General features: G+C 31.8%; 1 protein-coding gene across 6 annotated transcripts in view; it reads right to left on the bottom strand.

Annotated features, from left to right (window-relative positions):
- Positions 1-449: 449 nt before the first annotated feature.
- LOC119641614 (ion transport peptide) overlaps positions 450-20,079 on the bottom strand; it is a 65,988-nt gene continuing 46,358 nt past the window's right edge. For 4 of the 6 annotated variants that reach the window (XM_038040385.1, XM_038040388.1, XM_038040387.1 and 1 more), the window contains 2 exons: positions 7,750-7,967; positions 3,467-3,825 (listed from right to left, as the gene is read on the bottom strand). In XM_038040385.1, coding sequence (XP_037896313.1) covers positions 3,681-3,825; positions 7,750-7,967 — 363 coding nt within the window. In that variant the 3' untranslated portion in view covers positions 3,467-3,680. Of the gene's footprint in view, positions 693-3,466; positions 3,826-7,749; positions 7,968-13,715; positions 13,735-20,079 lie in introns of those variants that run through there. The other 2 variants (XM_038040389.1, XM_038040390.1) reach the window with 2 other exon arrangements.

Raw genomic sequence — 20,079 nt, forward strand, 5'->3', positions numbered from 1 at the left:
AAGGCGAAGAGCAAGTCTGTAAGTTGTAATATAGAAACCCTAAAGCGATGAACTCAAGAACACATCTAAAATTAGGAAAGCGGTTTGCTATTTTTATGAAGTATCTCTAACGCGCGATGTTAAGAATTAGTACACCCTCGTGTGTATATACAATACATATATAATAGCTAAAAAAATTATCAATCGAACGCAGTAAGGAAAAAATTAAGGAATTAAAAATTGCACATTAAAACATATACAATAGAAATTAACACACAATGCAAGAAGTGACTTTGACAGATTATTTATTTTTAAGAATATATATATTGTTTAATGTTCTTTTTATAATTTTTTTTTTTTTTTGAGTATGAATAAACAGATATTATTTAAGTGGATGTTTCTTTCCTTTTGAAAATTCTTTTTAAATGACTTCCTTTTTTTTAGTTTTTCTTTGCCAAATTTTATTTCAATTAACTAAAATTAAATTTTGTTTTTTTAATTTTCGTTTTTGTTTCATGGAAAAGAAAAGCAGTGATAGATGTTTAAATTTAAAAAAATCGGTGGCTGGGTTATGTTTTAGACATTTGACATTGGGAGGTTCCCTTTACTTTTTGCCCAAAGTGTCACGCCATTCATTGTATTTCTCCATATCCTCATGCAACTGTAGTGCTTCTATGCAGGCATTGAAGAACGGTGAGCCAAAGCAATCTTGTCTACATGGGAAAGATTGTTAGAAAGAAAATTAAAATTAAAAATTTGAAAAAACATTTTAGAAGTTTTGTGCAAGTTTTTATTTCAATCAAAGTTCAAAAATCTACAAAAAACTTTTCGTAAAAATTCAAGAGAATTTTTTGAAAATTTCACCAAAAAATTTTTAATTTCAAAAATCCATTAATTAATAAAAAATATTTATTAGCTTGACTTTGTGAGAGATTATAAATAGTAAAAAAATGAAATAAAAAGAAACATTCATTTATTTGCAAAAATAGTCTTGCTATAAGGTAAAGAGATAAAATATTCACAAAAATAAAACACTAGATCTTTTTACATATTATGAAAATAAAAACCGTTCCTGAAAAAATGTTGCTGACTTATTCATTGTCTATCGGCGATGATGGCTAACTATCAATTGTTCGTTCCCTATTCTTTCATCTCACCCTACTTCTTTCTAAAAGTCACCAGTGCGTGCACATTTTCAATATAATAGATTCCTTTTCTTTGCACTTGTTTCCCATTTTAGTTACAATATTGGTTTTTTTATTCCTGACTGGTTTAAACATGGTTTTCACCTTTTACTAGAGTGGTTTTTAACATATTAGAGTCGATTTTAACATAATAGAAGACATCCCATGCGTTTCGTCATCAAATAAAAGAAAGCCTTCGCCTCAAAATGGGTCGGCCTTTTTTTTTTTGTTTTTAATTTTCTTAAAAATGCTATGCAATGAAATAACCAGAGCTCCAGAAATTCTTCCAAAAAGAATAATGATAAACATGATTTGCAATATTTCTGAACGTTTTATTCATTTCTGATCTTTCAGCAAGAGTTACGAAGATGAACCTTGCTGAACACTTCACATTCATCTGTGCAGGAAACGGGGCATAAAAATTTAATGTTTTTGATAAAAGAGCATACATGAGGGCTCATAAATGTTCTTAAAGGAGAAACTCCTGCTTCCATTGGTACGTACGATCTTCCTGTCAATTTAATGGGGGCTATTGTAATCCAAATGTGGAGTTTCTATTGCCGAGGTACAAATTTCTCTACTCTCTTTTATCTCTTTTATCTAAGCGGCCTTTCTGGCCTTTTAGTCATCCACCCGAGACGGAAGGCTATACTGTGATCTGATTTTAGGAGAAGGCGATGGAGGTAATGGAAATAACGCACATGGATAGATGGGGGTAAAGAAGAACGTGTTTAACTTTGGGAAGCTAAGCCGAACTTTGAGACATCTATTCCTGGCGCGCTTCATTGAAAATCTTGATCGAAGCTTATCCTCTTGGCTGTCAGATTTAAACCTTCAGAGAGGAAGGGTTAAAGGTAGCATTTATGGCCAAGCAAGAGCCACTGCACTTTTCTGAAAAGTTGCGTGTTCTGCTTCATTGTTTTAAACTGTTTATTAATTATTTGCATGTGAGACCCTAAAAATATCAATAAGATTTGGGCAACAATGACTATAGTTTTGTACATTAATAATAAAAACACGCACTTGTGTTCAAAATTCAAATTGAAATTCTCAAAAAGGTTCCATTTAGGAAAAACTTTGATTTTTAAAAATTAATGAATAGATAATGGATATGTAAAGAATAAAGCAATAAAACATACCGCAATAAAATCAAATAACGAATGCGAGACAGCGCAATGCGTTTGCGTCTTAATGGGAAAGGAAAATTTTTTCCTACAAGCCATACTTAATCATGTGGCGAGAGCACGGCATGTATTGGTGTACTTTGCAAACTGATTTCGAAATCGTTTGCCTGATGATGAGAAAAGACATTTTTTAGCTTTGCCTGTAACTGGGTTTGCGGTAAAAATGCCTTGTGATTTATAGCGTTTTAAGTGAGAGAATTTAAACAAAATTTTCATCGTTGCTTTCATTATTTCATGAGAGGCAAAAATTGATGAGAGAAATAAGCACATATGCGACTTAATTACGACATAAAAAATTCACCCCTCATGACGTAAAATTTAACTAAAATTATTAAATGTCTCGTTATAATTCGTTATATTTTTCAAAGTTTAATAGCATTTTTTTATAGATTTTTTCTGTATATTATATTATTATGATAAAAAAAATTATAATTTACAAAATTTAATAATATTTTTTTAATATAAAACAAAATTTTATTTTGTTATATAGGGGAAGTGTGTGCCTACTTTGTATCTGTTTTCTTTCTTTTTTATAGCGTTTTATCACAATACTTGCATCAGTGTAGATTTATTATATTATATGCAATATGAGAGCGTATAAGTATAGTTTTGTAAGAGTATGAGAGCGAGTGTGTACATGCATTTGTATCGATATCAATAAACAAATTTAAGCCTGATCTCTTAGGTTTTTTTATTAAAAAAATCTTTTTTTTTTAAATATTTAATAATATATGTATATATCTATATGTATTTTGCAACTTTTTTTTTTGTGGGTAAATACTTCAAATAGTTTAAAAAAATTGTTTTCCTTAAACACGAATGCTTCGTCCATCTTGTCGGCTCATGTCTGTGATTGTTTTAATATATAATTGTTTATTTGTTGTAAGTGTGTTACGTGTTGTATATGTATGTATATATACCGCAATGATTCATTTTTTGTTTTCTGTTGCCACTAAAAAGTAAAAACTACATAATAACAATTCAATACTTGTCGATTCTAATATATAACAAATTACAATTAAATTAAAAAAAAAAACACAATAAATTATTTTACAACATTTAAATAAATTAAGGAAAAAATTGATTACAAATACACAAAAAAAAAAGAAAAACTATTAAATATAATATAATTATACAAATTAATTATAAAATAAATAAGTACAAATTATTTAGCAAAAAAATAATTTAAGCTCCATTAGTTAGTTTATCAATGTTTCTCTATCTTTGTTTTTTTTTTCTTCTTTGCTTTTTTTTTTTATTATTTTTTGATTTTCATGCAAAATAGAAAACACATTTTAACACTTTGGCGACCAGAATCTTAAATATGAAGCAGTTATGTCGGTACCGGCGGCATATTAAATGTTATCGGTGAACCATTTATAACTTTGATGAAATGTTGTAATTTTGATACTTCTTCGACCGGTATTAGTAGAACTTTTAAGCATTCGCCGAACCACTTCGAATCAAAACAGTCTTTCCTGGTTTATACGAAAAAAAAAAACGAAAAAAAAAAAATTAAAAAACTTAAAAACGTAAAAAAAGAATAAAATGCAAAATAAATTATAGCAAAAAAAAAGAGATCTTCAAAAAAAGATTAATTTTCATTTTATTCGCATATCATTGATGATAATGTAACTTATATCGTTTCTCGTTACATTTGCATTATTAATTTTATGTTAACTATATTTAGATTAATTGTGAAAAATCAAAGGGTACGGGTGACCCGTTAACGACTTTAAGAAAATATTTCAGTTGTGTAATTTCTTCTTCGGGTATTAACAGCACTTTCAAGCAATCTCCAAATGTTTCGTTTGTAAAACACTTGTCCCTGTGATGTAAAAAAAGTCAAACAAAAGTGTTTCGTGTACAAATGATATATTTTAATGTATGTACACTGCATTTTATATATACGTATGTAGAGAAACTACTTATCTTGCTAATACTAATCATATCATGCTATACTATAGAGTGTGTAAAGAATGGCATAGATTTATAATATCTTGTTTGCTAATTGGGTCCAAAATAAAGCGGTTTTAAAAAAAGTTCGAACTTTCAAAGAATTCTTTATATTTTACAATATCACTCTGCCGATGAGTACAACGCTTTGCTTTTATATGGCAGTATTGTACAATTTTCTAAGACCCTTCATGGCAGATGTAGGTGCGCGATAGCCACAGGATAACTAATTTCATTTACATTAGACGCTGATTCACGTTTTAGGTATTCACCTTTTTATAGGCACTTCAATGAAATATATGTCGTTATATGAAAGTAAGGGTTAATTTTTCGTATTTTACCACAAAATTAAATAAAGGATTGTATTGGGAGAAATGGTGTAAGGTATTCACTGTTTGGCTTTGCTCGACTTCACTTTTTGCTAAGTGTTCCTCGAATAATCTGAAAAAAGCAAGAAAGTTGTACTTAAGTCTTTCTTAACTACCAACCAAAATACATGTTTATTGAATGCCAATCGAGTTTCGAACCGTTTCCGGGATTTAGAAATAGAAATAGAAATAGAAATTTTTAGACGAACTTTTGTACATATTAACATGACTCAAATTGCTAATTCATATTCATTATAGGGCGCATATTGCGAAAATATATTGAAATTTCTGACTTTCGAGGTTAACTTTTCTAGCTGTGTTGAGTATATTTTCAAGTTTCATCTTTCTACTTTATTACCTATTGTTACTTCGAGAATTCTGATAAAGAAAGAAACTCAAAGTACTTTTAACCATTTTTTATATTTATTTCGAATTTCTAGTCGAAACAAGTATTAATGTGAAGGTTCTTCGTTAACTATACAGAGTAAGAAAATGCACTCTCGATATTCAATCAATTCGCTTTAAACACTTTTGAAAGTTTGCATTTGTACAAAATTTTCTTCAATGTAACGTGATAAGAAAACGTAATACTTTTGATCGATCACGTAGAAAAAATAAGCTAAATGGAGGGGTTTGGTAAGGTTTTTTGGATGTATGCAACACCCAGAAGGACTTGAGATAGACCCGTCTTTTATTATGCCGATCAATTCAGACCCATTTTCCCAATTGATCTAAGCTTGTCTGCCCTCTACTCTTCCTGTTTTATTGCGTTGAACCTAAGTGACGATATTTTTGAGATACTTTGATGAAATTTCGGGCAAGAACGGGCGCTATTGAAAATGGTTAAGATCCGATCGCATTCCGGAAAACTTCTCATATAATGCGCTTTTTTTAAAAGTTGTTTTGCGAATGATGTTCAGGATAATGTAGGGGATTTGATGTCGGGTTGGGCGGCCCCCTATAGTGCTTTTTCTTGCTTTATGTGTAGTTTAGTGGCGGCGCTAACACAATTGGCGAACGTCGAAGTTTTTCGTGACAAATAATAAGAAAGGCAGTGTTTCGATCTGTTTCTACCAAGATATAGGTCTTGGATTTACACAATTTAAGTCATTGCGGGATACTTTAAACGTTTGGTTTGAACACTGGTTACTTTGAAATGATATTTCGGTAATCTCAGAAAGAGTTATTATTTACTTTCGCTATCGCGCATGATGTGTGAAAGAAATAAGAAAGTTTTTCAACAATCGAAATGACTTGCTTTTCTCTATTACAGATTAAATATTTTCAATGCTATGACCTCTAAGCACATGCACATTTCTTTTTGTATGAATTGGTTGTATAAACATAATCGCTACCGATTAATTTAGATAACTATTTTACGCGTGCTGCAACGTGAAATACAAAAAAAAAAAAAATACAAAAACAGTTCGACATTGAAAAAGCTCATAACTGGAAAACTGCAATGATGTGTAGTGATGTGATTACAACACCTTATTGAAAGGTTGAAAGTGAACTTGGTTTGGTCCATAAGATGCTAATTGTAAAAAAGTCCGCTATGGCACTGGCTCGCACATGCAAATCCGGTCTATTACATTTTTTACGATTAGTGGATGTAATACAATAATATTGATCCTAAAATTACTTGGTAATGTTCAGTCTTGATCAATGTTCAGTTGCGGATGAGACGTCATACGATGAAGTCTTGCTTTTCACCTTTTTTTTTTTAAGAGTTTCATTGACGTTTGATCGAAAAGAGCGTGATATCTCTTTAGCAATGAAATTTTCCGGTCCTCGCTTTTGATATAGAGCATTTTCACTGCAACTACAACGAACACTATGGTCTTACTCGAAGTCATATTGTAAAATATAGAGAATTTCGACGGAATTACTTTTTGCTAAATTAAGAAATGTCTTAATGTTTTTCTTTTTAATTGTTTACTTTTATATGCCGCTTAGCATGGTTTGATAAAAAATCTACTTCCTCGATGCATTATATCGATAATTATTTAAGTGCAAAGGATCTTTGTAAAAAAAAAGACGTTGTGTGAATATAAATGCATTAAGCGAAAGGGTGAGGTTATTTAATGGTGTATTTTTAGTTGTTTTCACATCGAAAAACGACTGAAAAATTTTTGTTGGATTTGGATTCGTTTTTCAAAAGATTTAAATAAGCAATTACTTTATTGTCTTACAAGTTTGCTTCAAGTGAAGCTAGTTAAAGAATAGAATAGAATAGGCTCTATAGGTTCTAGCAGAACAATGTCTTCTGCCATCAACCTGTTCGTATATACTTTAACTGTAAATATATTACGGAATTTATGAAGCGATCGACGATAGATATTAATTAATTAATGAGTTACGAATCGATGATTGACTTAAACAATATACAAATGCATAAAATATTCAGCATACTCGTAGTATTTTAATCTGCCGGCGGTGACAAAATAGACCAATACCTTGAACTTTGATATTATGTGTGTAATAAATTTTCTTAGACTTGTTAAAAAATTGAAGCATGTCGCACTGTACTGAATTAAATATATATACGGACGGTATTTATGTATGTATATGTGTGTATGTGTGTGCAATTATACGGCTTTTTTTCTCTTTAAATAAAAATGTGCCAATTTTATAATAAATTTCAATTTTAAATCGTTTTTTCTTGTTGGTGTCGGTTTTTTCAGTTAATTGTATATAAACAAAAATTTTACATACATTTCCACGAATCGCGTCGGTTGTAGACGTAAAAAGAAAAAAATGTAATAAATAAATAAAATAAATATTTGAAATAAATTAAAAACACATTTTAGATGTGTATGTCCGCAGACCGATATGTGAAAACTTGTGCGGGATATGTTTTTATGCATCGCACGTGTATACTTCCGTTCAATTTTATTATTATTGTTATAGTAAATCAGGTCAATGGTCGTTGACTTTGGTTCACTCTAACACATGCGTGCCTATTTGAATTTGATCGATAAACTGACTGGCGGATTGATTGACTGATTGGCTATTTGTTTAAATATTTTTTTTTTTTTATTTTGCCAATGTATACGATTGCTTGAGCTAATGACTTACTTGCAAAGTCGATGTATACTTGTTTCACGGAACAACTGATAACAATCCTCACAGATGCGATCCAAACGAAAGAACATAGTCTTGTTAAAGATGCCCTTGCATTCCAAATCGAAAAAATTACTTCTTTTCGACAGATTGTGACTGTGAGGCAGAGCCGTGAATATGGGAACCAAAATAAGAAACAGCGCTACCGAGATCTTAATATTGCGGGAACACATCTGAAAAAATTGATAGAAGCAATTTTTATTAAATCCAGTTTGGTTAATAAGCAATTAAGTTTTAATAAAGTAATTAGTAAAAGTATTTAAGTGCTACTGCCGGCGATATCCATCCATTTTTAAACTTAAAACATTTAGAGACCCTGTACTCGGGCAAAGTGCTGAACTATGCAGCCCAGTCTGGGTTGACTTAATTTTTATGATACGCCTGACTCAACTCGCTCACATCAATACGCCATATCGAAACATTCCGCTTTTATTCCGAGATCTTTCTCGACCAATTTTGAAAAAAGTAAATTCTTTTCATATAACGAGCTTTTCAAAAGAAGTCAATATGTATGGAGGCATGATAAAAATGGTTTGATACATTTAATTATCAATAGGAGTCGTCCTTGGGCCAAAACTCATGTCAAAACAAATCAAGAACTATAATTTGTTGGTTGAACAGAAAAATACAAGACGAACAGAGAGACACGTTCAGAAAATAGTTCTCAATAAATCGGTATAATAAATGGGGGACCTTTCTGAAGACGTTCTGCAAGTCATTGACATTCACCATCTACACTTAATATATATATTGTAACGCAAGTGATATAGAGTATAGTAATCAAGCAAGTGCGCGCTTAATTTGCAAACCAAAAAAAGACGAACAAATGGGATTAAATTCGGCCAAATTGTTTTAGGGTGTATATCTACATCTACGTAGAAGTTCTGTGTCTTACAAAAAGGATACAAATTTACCATATTTGCATCTCTGAGTGGCACTGTGGAAAGCCATCACAGCAATCACAAAATTTTATCCGTTAATTGTGTGTGCACCAGTTGATGATTTGGAAGAGAGAGCTTTTGCTCAAACTTTCTCTCAATACTTTATAGATGATATTTGTTGTATCTTATGGAAAATTTGAGTAAAATTCAATCTTGAACTGTATTATATGGATCGTTTAAATTTTACCTATGACCAGCACTTTCACAATTGTTTAGATATTATCGTTATAAAATGATAAAGTTTTGATTTTGTTCCCCTATAAGGGTTTAACTTTTAATGAGAATATTTATATGAGAAAGTAAAGCCAAGACACAGGTGAATGTGGTTCAAATTTAGCTATTGTGTTTGAATACTCATAATAAATTACAAAAAATTAGACCTGTTTGCCATAGAAAAAGAGAGAAAGTCCGAAAAATGGCTCTACTCTGTGGAAGATTTTTGTGTCTTTTTGATTGGTCAATGCATTGATTTTTATGGGGAAATGTTGACTATGGAAAATTTTTATGCCAATCACCGAAGGATGACAGGTCTATTTATTTTGTCTAAACTCTTGGAATAACCAGAAGGAAACTTCAGAGATTCTATAAAGTATACATATTCTTAACCAAGCATATCCGTCTGTCTGTCCATATGTGTGATGCCTGTGGTAAACATTTTCTTGATCGCGTAAATGAAGCAGGAGCTCTGGAAGTTTTTTCCGGTTGTCATAGAAAAGGCCGATTTGGCTAAAGGCTAAGTCTAACAGTACGTGTGTACAAAGTGTCAACACCTTTGTCTCCTAAAGCAAATAATTACGAGTTTTGTTTTGCATTACCCATACATTATAACAATAATTTATTTCGTATTCTATTTAAATAAAAAGATGCTGGATATGAAAGGTTGAGCCGAATATAATTTTCTTACTAGTTTTCATATAAAGACTTTTTTAAAGTAGGGCATTATATGTCACCGTATGTCCATAAAAATGATGCGATGCAAATCATTTTAAAGAGAATTCATTTCTGCCTCGAAAACTTTCCGTGTATTAAACTTTACCAAAACATCTTAAAAGTTGCGAATAGGAGGCTGAACAAAGAGAAGCATAGATAGCCGCCAAAAGGAAAAGCAAATAGATTTATAACGCGTGGTGGCGTTCTTGGTATTACATACAACATCAAAGAACAGCAAACTTATGATTATAAACGAATGCACGAAAATCGTACTACATCAAGAGCTGAGTTTATTAGGTGGAATGATACAGAGAGAGATAGATAGATAGATGGATCGATAGATAGATAGAGAGAGAAAAAAAGAAAGAAAGAAAGAGAGAGAGAGAGAGAGAGAGCATTAAAATGTTTATGCATGGAATAACTATTTTAACTAGTATTGTTCAAAACTATTAATAAGCCATCTCTTGGACTTAGTTCTTCAACAAGTTTTTTCTTTTTTAATTAAATAAAAAAATCAAATCAAATAAATTGGTTGCTTAATATAAAACAAGTAGCGGCATATTTGCTTTTATAGCAATTAAAATATTAAACGATTGAATTGCTCTTATTGATGCTGTCACCGGTGCGATCTGCCTGAACGATACTGTTAAGTATTATGAATAAAATGTAAACAATTCGTTTATTATAATTTTGCAAACAATTGAAAAAGAATCACAATTTAATGTACATATAAAAGCAAAAATTGCAAAGAATAAAGAAAAAAAGAAAGAGACAACAGCGTAAGGACGCAAAACACTTCTTTTTAGTTTAACATACACACGGCACGGTCCAAAGTTCTTTAATTTGATTGAAATGCTTGTGATATTTATGAAACGCAGGAAAACAATCACCTATGCTTCTTATTCGATATATATTTCTAGGCCTTAAAATTCAACTTTTCTGTTTATGTTATAGTCTCATCTTCAATAGTTTTGAAACAAATAAAGTCGTTACTCGGACACTTTACATTTCGTTATTTATTTAATGTTGACATCAAGCGAACATATGCTTTCAATAAACTCTTGTTGGCTTGCCTTTCACTCGATTGTCCAAAGCCGAAGAGGAAGTAAGATTGCGTAGTCAAACCAGACTATCACCTGAATTACCATGCAAGCTAAATCGTGCTACAACAACATTTGTATATATTTTTTAAGAAATATTAACATGAACATGCCACACACAAACATATACGCACTAATGCTTAGTATTTGGTAAACCACTGTTATTGTCGTTGTTTTGTTTTATTTTAATGATAATGACCATGTTGATGATCGGCATTATGTGAACGCTTAAAATAATGTTAAACCAATATTTCCAAATATAAATATAAACACAGTTGTAGGTTTTTCCATATCTAGCTTTTAGTTATTTTTTATTAAGTAGTCAAGCTATTTACGTTCATTGCACAGAGAGACAATTGCGAATAGTTACACAATAATTTATAGATATTATAAGAGGACTGTTTCAGAGTTTGCCTATCTGCCATCCCCTTGATTGAGGTTGAAATTCGAAGAGGATTAATATTGCAGACATTTCCGTAAACGAGCGGGATCTGTGAGATCTTTAAAGGTTTAAATATCTACCTACTGTTATAATAGGAAATTAAGTCGCCAACAAGAAAATACACTGTCGTGGTCAACGGCCCAGTCATACAGTTAAGCATATATTAACTTTTTAAAATAAAATGTTATATGGATCGAAAGATGTCAGTGACTAAATTTTATCAAAGTATCTCAACACGAAAAAATCAGGCGGATAGACAAGCTTAAATTGATACAGAAAGTGATTTTGAATCAATCGAAATAGTAAAAGTGGTGTCTATCTCAAAGACTTTCTGGGTGTTGCATACTTCGGCATAAATTTAATATGCCCTTATATTACAAATGTGGTGTACTGTTATAATCTCTTATAGCTAAGGTCTAAATTATTTACAATAATGGACGAGGTTGCATGATATAACTAAAAGACGTTCGGAGAGTCAGTTTTGAAATAGAGAAGCAGCCCATTTCAGAAAATAAAGGCCTTGTTAATAAATAGTGCGATGGGTCATGGTAGACATTTTATTCAATCTTAGAGACTAATGCGCTTGAAAGGGGAGAACCGATGAGATTTTACTCAAAAACGGAAAATAGAGTTTTGAAGCAATAAAGGTATGTTATGTATGATGTACCTTCCTTAAGTGTAAGAGGGCGGACCTTAAAAAAGTATCTTCACGAACAGTATCGTCTCAATCCAAAAATGACAAAAAAGTATTAAGAAATTGAATTAGCAATAGCGAGCAAAGACGATTTTCCGTTGAACCTCGAGAAACGCGCTGAAATGGTTAAAATTCGCTACAAAATTTGAAACATTTCTCAGGGCCGTTCGTAAAACATATAGTGGTTTTTATCATCATCTATGATAAATTTAACCAAAAAATTTGGACAGGTGGGGCAAGTTAGTGATGTGAGGATTCTGCGCCAAACCTCTTAACAAATAAAGAGAAAAGACGTGTAGATTTGGTTTAGGTTTTTTATTGAGTTATTTTGTTGCGTGTATATTCTAACATCTTATTTTAATAATCAGTGTAAAGAAGCGCATAAGACACATGCTTAAAAGAAAAAAGAGTTAACGTAACAGAGGAACTAGTGAGTGTGCGAGAAATTTAAGACTTCTTCACTGACCTTCACATATGTTGACCTACGTCAGAGTTCTCCTAAACGAACGAGCGCGTTAATCGTTTCAGTGGCAAAACGAAAAGGGAAGAAGTATCCGATTTTCTATTTCTGTATGAGTTACCAAGGTTGTTACTCGCTCGTCGTACCTCCAGTTTAATTGAAAATAACTCGGGTACAGCTGAGAGTGCGGCTAAAAGCTGAGGATTATCAATTTCGAAACAATCGCAGCCGCAAGGGGACGTATTATACTTTTTCATGAAAATTTCGCGACTCAGGTATGCAATAATAATAGAATGTTGGAGCAGATACCTATGACACTATATTCATCAAAACGATAACGGCATGTAAGATGTGCCAAGAGAGACATTCTGCAGATATTGTGCTCTATTAATAAACTAACAAGTTTGCATTTTGGTTTAAAATCAAAATATATCCGCTCGCCTGTCAACAGCTGTTTTAATCTTTCCGCCAATTACTTATGTATTAGTGAAAGACATGTTTTATTCACTCACTTTTCTACTCATTTGTTATATTATTTCGCGGCATAGATCTCTTTGTTGCTCATATGATGATGGTGTCATGTATAAATCACATAACTGATGCATAAACGATATTAAAGTCATTGCAAATTTTTGTATTTTATATAGAGTAAAGTTGCGCATACGATATAAGTGAATAATTAGTATTCAATGTATAGGAGGAGTTCGAGGCATTCAATATTTTGATAACAATAAATAATATTATTTTGTGGCAGCGGATAAACTAGAATCTTAAACCAAGCATAGAAAATTTCTTTAAAATGAAGGGTTTTCGAAACTTCCTATCAGATATCGCATAAGAGCAAGGCGAATAAAGATTGAACACAAAGGTTAAGGCGCCAAAGTTTCCAAAAGAATAATTTGATATCGCTCCGTTTTATTCCAATAATTTAAATATTCAAAAAATTCAATTTTAATTCTTGCCATTGTACCCTACACCTACACAATAGTCGTTGCAGACCTTATAAACTGTTCTTGATCACTTCATGCACCGTATGAAGGTTAAGTGTTCGTCGAAAGAGATGTTACAAGTTTTCCTAAGGTTAGTAAGCAAAATTTAAAGAAATCAAAAATCTCAGCTTTAAAATTGCTTTTGTAATAATCTCAGTTTTATTCTAATATCTGTTTGTCAATACGTATGCGCTTGGGTGTGTATGTGGATCTCTGCAGGTATATTATTCTTTTTGGTTAAATTATTTTCTATATACTCTTATAAGTGTTATGTTTCCATCGCAGTTGCTTTCCCACGCCTGAATATGGTCAGTGGGAAGTGTTTCTCTGAGTTTTAAATCGCATATATGTGATAGCATGCTTACCTTGTAGCATAGCGTGCTGCGATGTATTAAACCGATTTGATATATGTCGAATATAATTTCTTTTTCGTTTTATGTATGCGTTATATCACAGGTGGAAAATCATATTAAAGTGATATTGACCATAAGAACAAGTCTTTGGAGAAACGGCGACAGCAACAAAACTAGCCGGTTTTTTCTTTTTTTATGAAAGTTGAAAACAATACCTTTATAAGCGTTTACACGTTATACGGTGACTTTCGTTATTGCGTTTAAGGATTATAGTTTTCTTTTCACAACTTGTTATTGCGTCATTTTCTTTCCATTTTTATGGTACCAAACTGTCTGCGTTTACATTTTTTTTTTCCTTTTCTTCTTTTTAGTATATATGATAGCTATGAATAATTTTATAAACTGTTGCAGAGTTCTGTTAAAGAAGATCGACATTTTTTTTAATTTATCCAATAAAAGGTGAACAACTTGAATTAAAATATGTGCAAAGGTTCACTTTCATTTCGCTTTAGGATTAACTAACGCTATTCCTATCACCCTGGGCACCATATCTTTCAGCCTACCCTTCAAAGTCAAAAATGACTAAAATAGATAAATGAAGTTTCCATCTTATAATGTGAAATAAAAAAACAACTTTCTAACTAAATAAAAACTTATTTTATTTAATTAAATAGTTTCGACTATATATGTTTGTTTGTACGTAAACGGATAGACGCCGTTCTGGTTATTACATACGCTTTTTACTTAACAAGTTTTGATAAATGTGCACATTAATGCATTTATAATACAAACATGATTCAATATATATTAGGTTGGCAAGAAAACTCTGTCGCCTTCTGAATAAAATATTCGAATTTCAAAATGTATATCGCATTATTACCCAGAACTCGAATAGTGGATGCTTAGGGATTATATGTTGGATTACCCTCTAAAGTGGACCCCAACATTATCGCCAATAGATGGACGATCTTCTTTGAGGTTAAAAATTCCGAAATGAAATTTGGCAAACCAAACAAGATCCTGTTAGATCCAAGCGTTTACAACAGTCTCACAAGTTTCTGCAAACAACCGATCCATTGCTTCCTATAACCAACTCTTACTAAGTGCGCCCTTTAAAATGTAGTTTATGTATTGCGCACTTTATTCAGTCGGCACTTCGTACTAACTAACTGATGTCGTATACCAAAAATAGTTCTACACACTGCATACGCAACTGATATGCACTAAATAATAAGACCCCACATGACGCCACAATTGCCAGGTCAAGGCTAGTAATATTATCTGTAGGTAGTAGAATACGATAGAATTTTCCCGTCATCCTAATATTTTGTGTGTTTGTACGCTTATATATTTGTGTAAGTGTATACAGAGTAGACAGGCCCCCTAATATTAGTTAAAAGCAATCGTTGATTAACAATTTTAATTAATTTGCGCATTCTTTGTTTTTTTTTTTTATTACATTGAATTCAATTGTATCATATTTTTATATATAGATTGACAACGAATATATAAGGTTGTTTATGAGTACATTTATGCCGTTCTAACTATTAGTTATTTAGTTTGTAACACACCACAAATACATTAATTATGTCTACCTAAACTGTAACTACCCCATCAAGATGATGCATTTAAATAAAGCAAATTTCTTGTAGCAATTTGAAAGAAAAAAAAATCACTTTTGTTATTAACATATAACGAGTGGATCACAGCCTCCTACAGTTAATATAAATACTCTCCCAATTCTTTTTATTTATATAAGAAAATATCTCAACAATTTGCGATCTGTCGATTGAGCACAAGAATGCTAGACGGACAGACCGATAAACCGATAGAGAAAATGATTCTGAATCGATCGGTACAATAAAAAGTGTTTCTATCTCAAATCCTTCTATGTTTTGCACACATCGTACAAACTTAATATGTCTTACTATTACAAATGTTGTAGGGCATAAAAATAAGGAATTTAGTAAACAGATATGATTTTTCCGTGAACTGGCCTAATAGATTATAGAGACCTCTATAAATGTTTCCTCTGCTGGATTTTAGTAATCGGATGCGAGCAGAATCTACTTTTGTTCACTCTTAAGATGAAATAAACCCTTCGCCTGCTTTTCCGCAAATTATTAATGCAAAAATTTATGCATCTAAAGCTGTACACAGTAGGGAAAGGAAAATAATAGCGGTGGATCGTACTAAGTTTGGCGTACTAAAGCCCGCGTTAAATGTGGTAACTTATCGGTCAAATTTATTTAAATCTAGCTGTTGTGGTTTCTGAATAACGCGCACAAAACTAATTTTTAATTTTTTTTGAAAAACTTTCAAGGTTTTTGCCCAATTTGAAGTCGATAGTTTCAAGCCAAGAGAATTTTTAGAAAAGATATCGCACGGATGGAAAAACAGTAATGCTCAAATCGATTGGAATTTGATGTTGGTCGAGAATATGTATGACTTATGCCCTAACGTCCTTCTGGGCGTTGCAAACGTTTAAAAATGTTGAGCTGATTCCAAATTTCGTGGACTTGTGATACCTATGGCCTAGTCATAAGGACTTGTAACTGGATTTGCTTATAATCACTATTGCGATTTTTGTTCATCACACTTGGCATTTATGCTTGTAATAAGACTCCCCAATATCAATGATAAGACAGGTTTATTAAAAAACCTAGAAGAAATTCATAGAATTATAATATAAAAAATATATACATATTGAGCTCAGCAACTTCTTTTACTTTCGATGAGGTATCGACAAGTGGGGAAGGGGAAACTTGCTGTGTTTGCGCCGAGGAACGGCTTAGCACGCATTATAGTGCAACCACAATGTACATTTGGCGCACATGTACATATTACTAACTAATTACATGCAAGTAAAAGGATAATATGCGACTTAATAATATAATCAACAAGTAAGAACACATATAGTAGAACGCGTCTCACAATAAATTAACCTATGTGACCCTACAGTTATTCATATGACGGCTTTTTAAAATAGGGAATTATACGAGACCGATCAATTTTAGTTCCCGTTCGGCCCCGACTCAAAACACATCACTGCACCAATTTTATCGAAATGTCTGAAAACTTATATGTCGGACACAAGACAACAAAACGGACAGATGAGCTTAAATCGTTTCCCGTACGAACTATGACATCTCGGTGGTGAGAAGCGATTATAAACTTTTTATAAAATATAATGGGTCTCCTTATGAGAGTAATTTAATTTAAAATTTATTACTTTCAACTCTACTGTGATCCATATAAAAAGTATTTTCATGTTTTCAAGCATATTTATGCCATCGTTGTAGTAAGGACGAGATCGTTTAGGTAATCACCTCAATGTTAACAATAACATCGGCCAGGATCATTCAGAAACACTCAAAGCATTAACTTTAACAATTAATAGCATTGAGTTTGTCTGCTTAATTAACAGCTAGTTAAGAGGCTTCAGAAAATAGTTCACACAGATTAACAAAAAAAAAAAAAAAAAAAAAAAAAAAAGCCGTCAAAGTGTTCACTTATTTTTAGACTTGAAGCGAATACAATTCAGTTTTTGTTTTTTTCATTGAGTATTTTTAGAACAGAAATAACACAGTTCCCAAGTTATTAACCTGTTAATGGAAGGAGCGAAAAACATAAAAAACAATAAAAATCAAAAAAAAAAAAAAAAACAACAGCCCAACTTAATGTTGTGTTTTTAATGCATTCAGTTAAATCTCAAGGTGTTGCCTTTTTAATGACTACCTACGGAGAGAGACCGGTAAGCAGATAAAGTGATAATACGTGATCGCAATTTAACGTAAGCTTTATATGAATTTTCACATTACGACTAACATGGCTATGACAAATTCTCGTAAATCTAATAAAATTAAGTGGTTGACATGCATACACACATACATAATGATCTGATAACTCAGATATATTTCATAAAGCAGCATTTCTGAATGAGACATTGGAGAAAATGCAAATTTATATATATATATATATATATATATATATACGCAGATGTAACACGGTCACTGCGGCGGGCTAACGCGATTCCTGCTGTGCAGCTATGCTGTGCACGCACATACATAGTCATATTTAATGTTTGTGGTGAAAATTGAAATTTAGTATATATGTAGGCAAACAGCAACACACAACCTACCACCGCAAACTTGGATACATATAAATTTAAAATTTAATATCAATTTTCATATCGGTCGAAGTGAAAATAGAAAATAACTGCTACTAATTGGAGTCATATAACAAAATTAATGACATTTCTTTATGCTATTTTTACATATTTTACACACTGCACTACACTACTACTTGAGATTTGTCTGAGATCATGTTCGTGTGTATTTTTAAAATACCGGCCGGTAACAAATTGAATAAATCTAAGTGTATGCGTGTGGTTAGGTGGGAGTGTCGAATATAGAGAAATAAATTTATTTCTCGAGATATTATTAATATTTTTATTATACCGTAAAAAATAATTACTAACATTGTGTACTATTAAAGCAAAAAAAAAAAAAAAAAAAACAGTAAAATTTTTACTTTTACACTCATGACCGATGGGTACGAAAAGATGCAGACAACGTAGTTGTGTCATTTCGCTTGTAATACCTAGAGTAGTGACCCTATAAGGGTTTTTGAAAACAGAAAAAATTAACTGCTCCCGCACCATATTATAGAGCATGGAAATTTTTTTTTTTTATTCTCTTCATCTTTTTCAGGTTAATGGTAATGCGTAGAAAAGATTCGGTCCCGACGGAATTTAACTTTCTTACTGGTTTTTCTTTTAAATAGATGAGAAATTCGATTCAGACCTAAGATGAAGAATGGATTGCAAATTGGAATTATTAACAGGCCAATCAATTAAGAAGTGGGAGGTATTTTTATTTGCTTAAATTCTTTACTTAGTTTTAAGATAGTTGTTAGAGATAAATATCGAAGAGATGTCGCATGAACTAACCAACTTTTCTTTCACTTTGGTTGTAATTTTCTGACATTTGAAAAAAATTGTTGTTATTTTTAATGCGCTTCTTAACGGTGCACGGTAGGCATTCAAAATATGCTGAGAATACTGTATTAATCCATTGTCGAGATACTTGTGGGGGATATTATTGAAATCTAAATGAATTTTTTCCCCTTTTGTTTGGTGAAATTTTTGCAAAGGAAAACTATTCCAGATGTAACTTCCCAAGTATACACATCAGAGATATTCTAAAATGTATACATTCTTAATACGCATAAGACGCGAAGTCAAATTAATATTTGTGCATTTCTTTGTTTATGCGACCTGCTTTCTGTTAGCCGTTGTTACGACGGATGCATTTGCGGTAAATAAGCAATGGGATTGGAAGTTGGAAAATTGATACGATACGCTAAAGACTACAACCATAGTAGACAACAACTGTATTGTTTAATTTACAGCAACTAATAATAATAATAACAATAATAAAAATAATAAGTTTTTTGTCGAAATCATTTGAAACTTGCCCTACAGAAGAAATAAACGTGTTTCCGATGAATTTCGAAATAAACCTCTAGATTGTCATCCGAACATTTACAACAGGCATTATACTGTACAAATATAGTTCAGCATAAATTCTGGTAAAGTTCATGGTTCGTAAAGGCATTATTAAACATGATATTGAGTTTATGGTTCCGAAATAATAGCCAAGCAGGTAAGAAACGCGAGTATCAAGTCGGTGTCTCCGGCTTGAAATCTCAGTGCGGTAAAGTTTATCTTGGTCGTGGCTATAGTGAGTGCTCAGTCGGTAAAAGCACAACACTTGCCGATTTACTCTTTCCTCACAATGGGGGACATCCACTGGGTGATTATTTATATAAAAAATAAAAAGAATGCACAGGTCTTCGGCCCACGTTTGTTCCAAATTTTGATACGATTGGGTGGTGTGTGCCCAAGGTATGAGATTCCTTTGATTTGACTGTGACAATTTGAAGCTACTCAGCGTCATGATTAATTAAATTTACAAATTTTTCTTTTTTTTCGTTAATTGTTAATTTACAGTAAAATAAAACTAATAAAGGTAAAAAATAAATAAATTAATTAAGGAAAACGTTCAAAAGTTCAAATGAGTCTTAAAGACTCAATTTTCACGTTAGGGTTAGGATTACAAATAGTCTCAAAAATCAATTGAGAATACATACACGAAGTCTCAACTTTACGTAAATTAACAAATTTGAAAATATAAATATTAGCAGGACGGGAACAAATGAATGAAAGTAAATCGATTTAAAATCCAATCTCTAATTATCAAAAAATACGTTCGCCTTCTGTTGAATAGCTTAGCATAATTTCCAATATGATTAAGCAAATGCTTATGTTAAGTCTTACGCATGTTACTTGTAATGCATTGCAATATTGTATAGA

This window comes from Glossina fuscipes, unplaced genomic scaffold, assembly GCF_014805625.2.
Source record: "Glossina fuscipes isolate IAEA_lab_2018 unplaced genomic scaffold, Yale_Gfus_2 155, whole genome shotgun sequence".
NCBI lineage: Eukaryota > Metazoa > Arthropoda > Insecta > Diptera > Glossinidae > Glossina > Glossina fuscipes.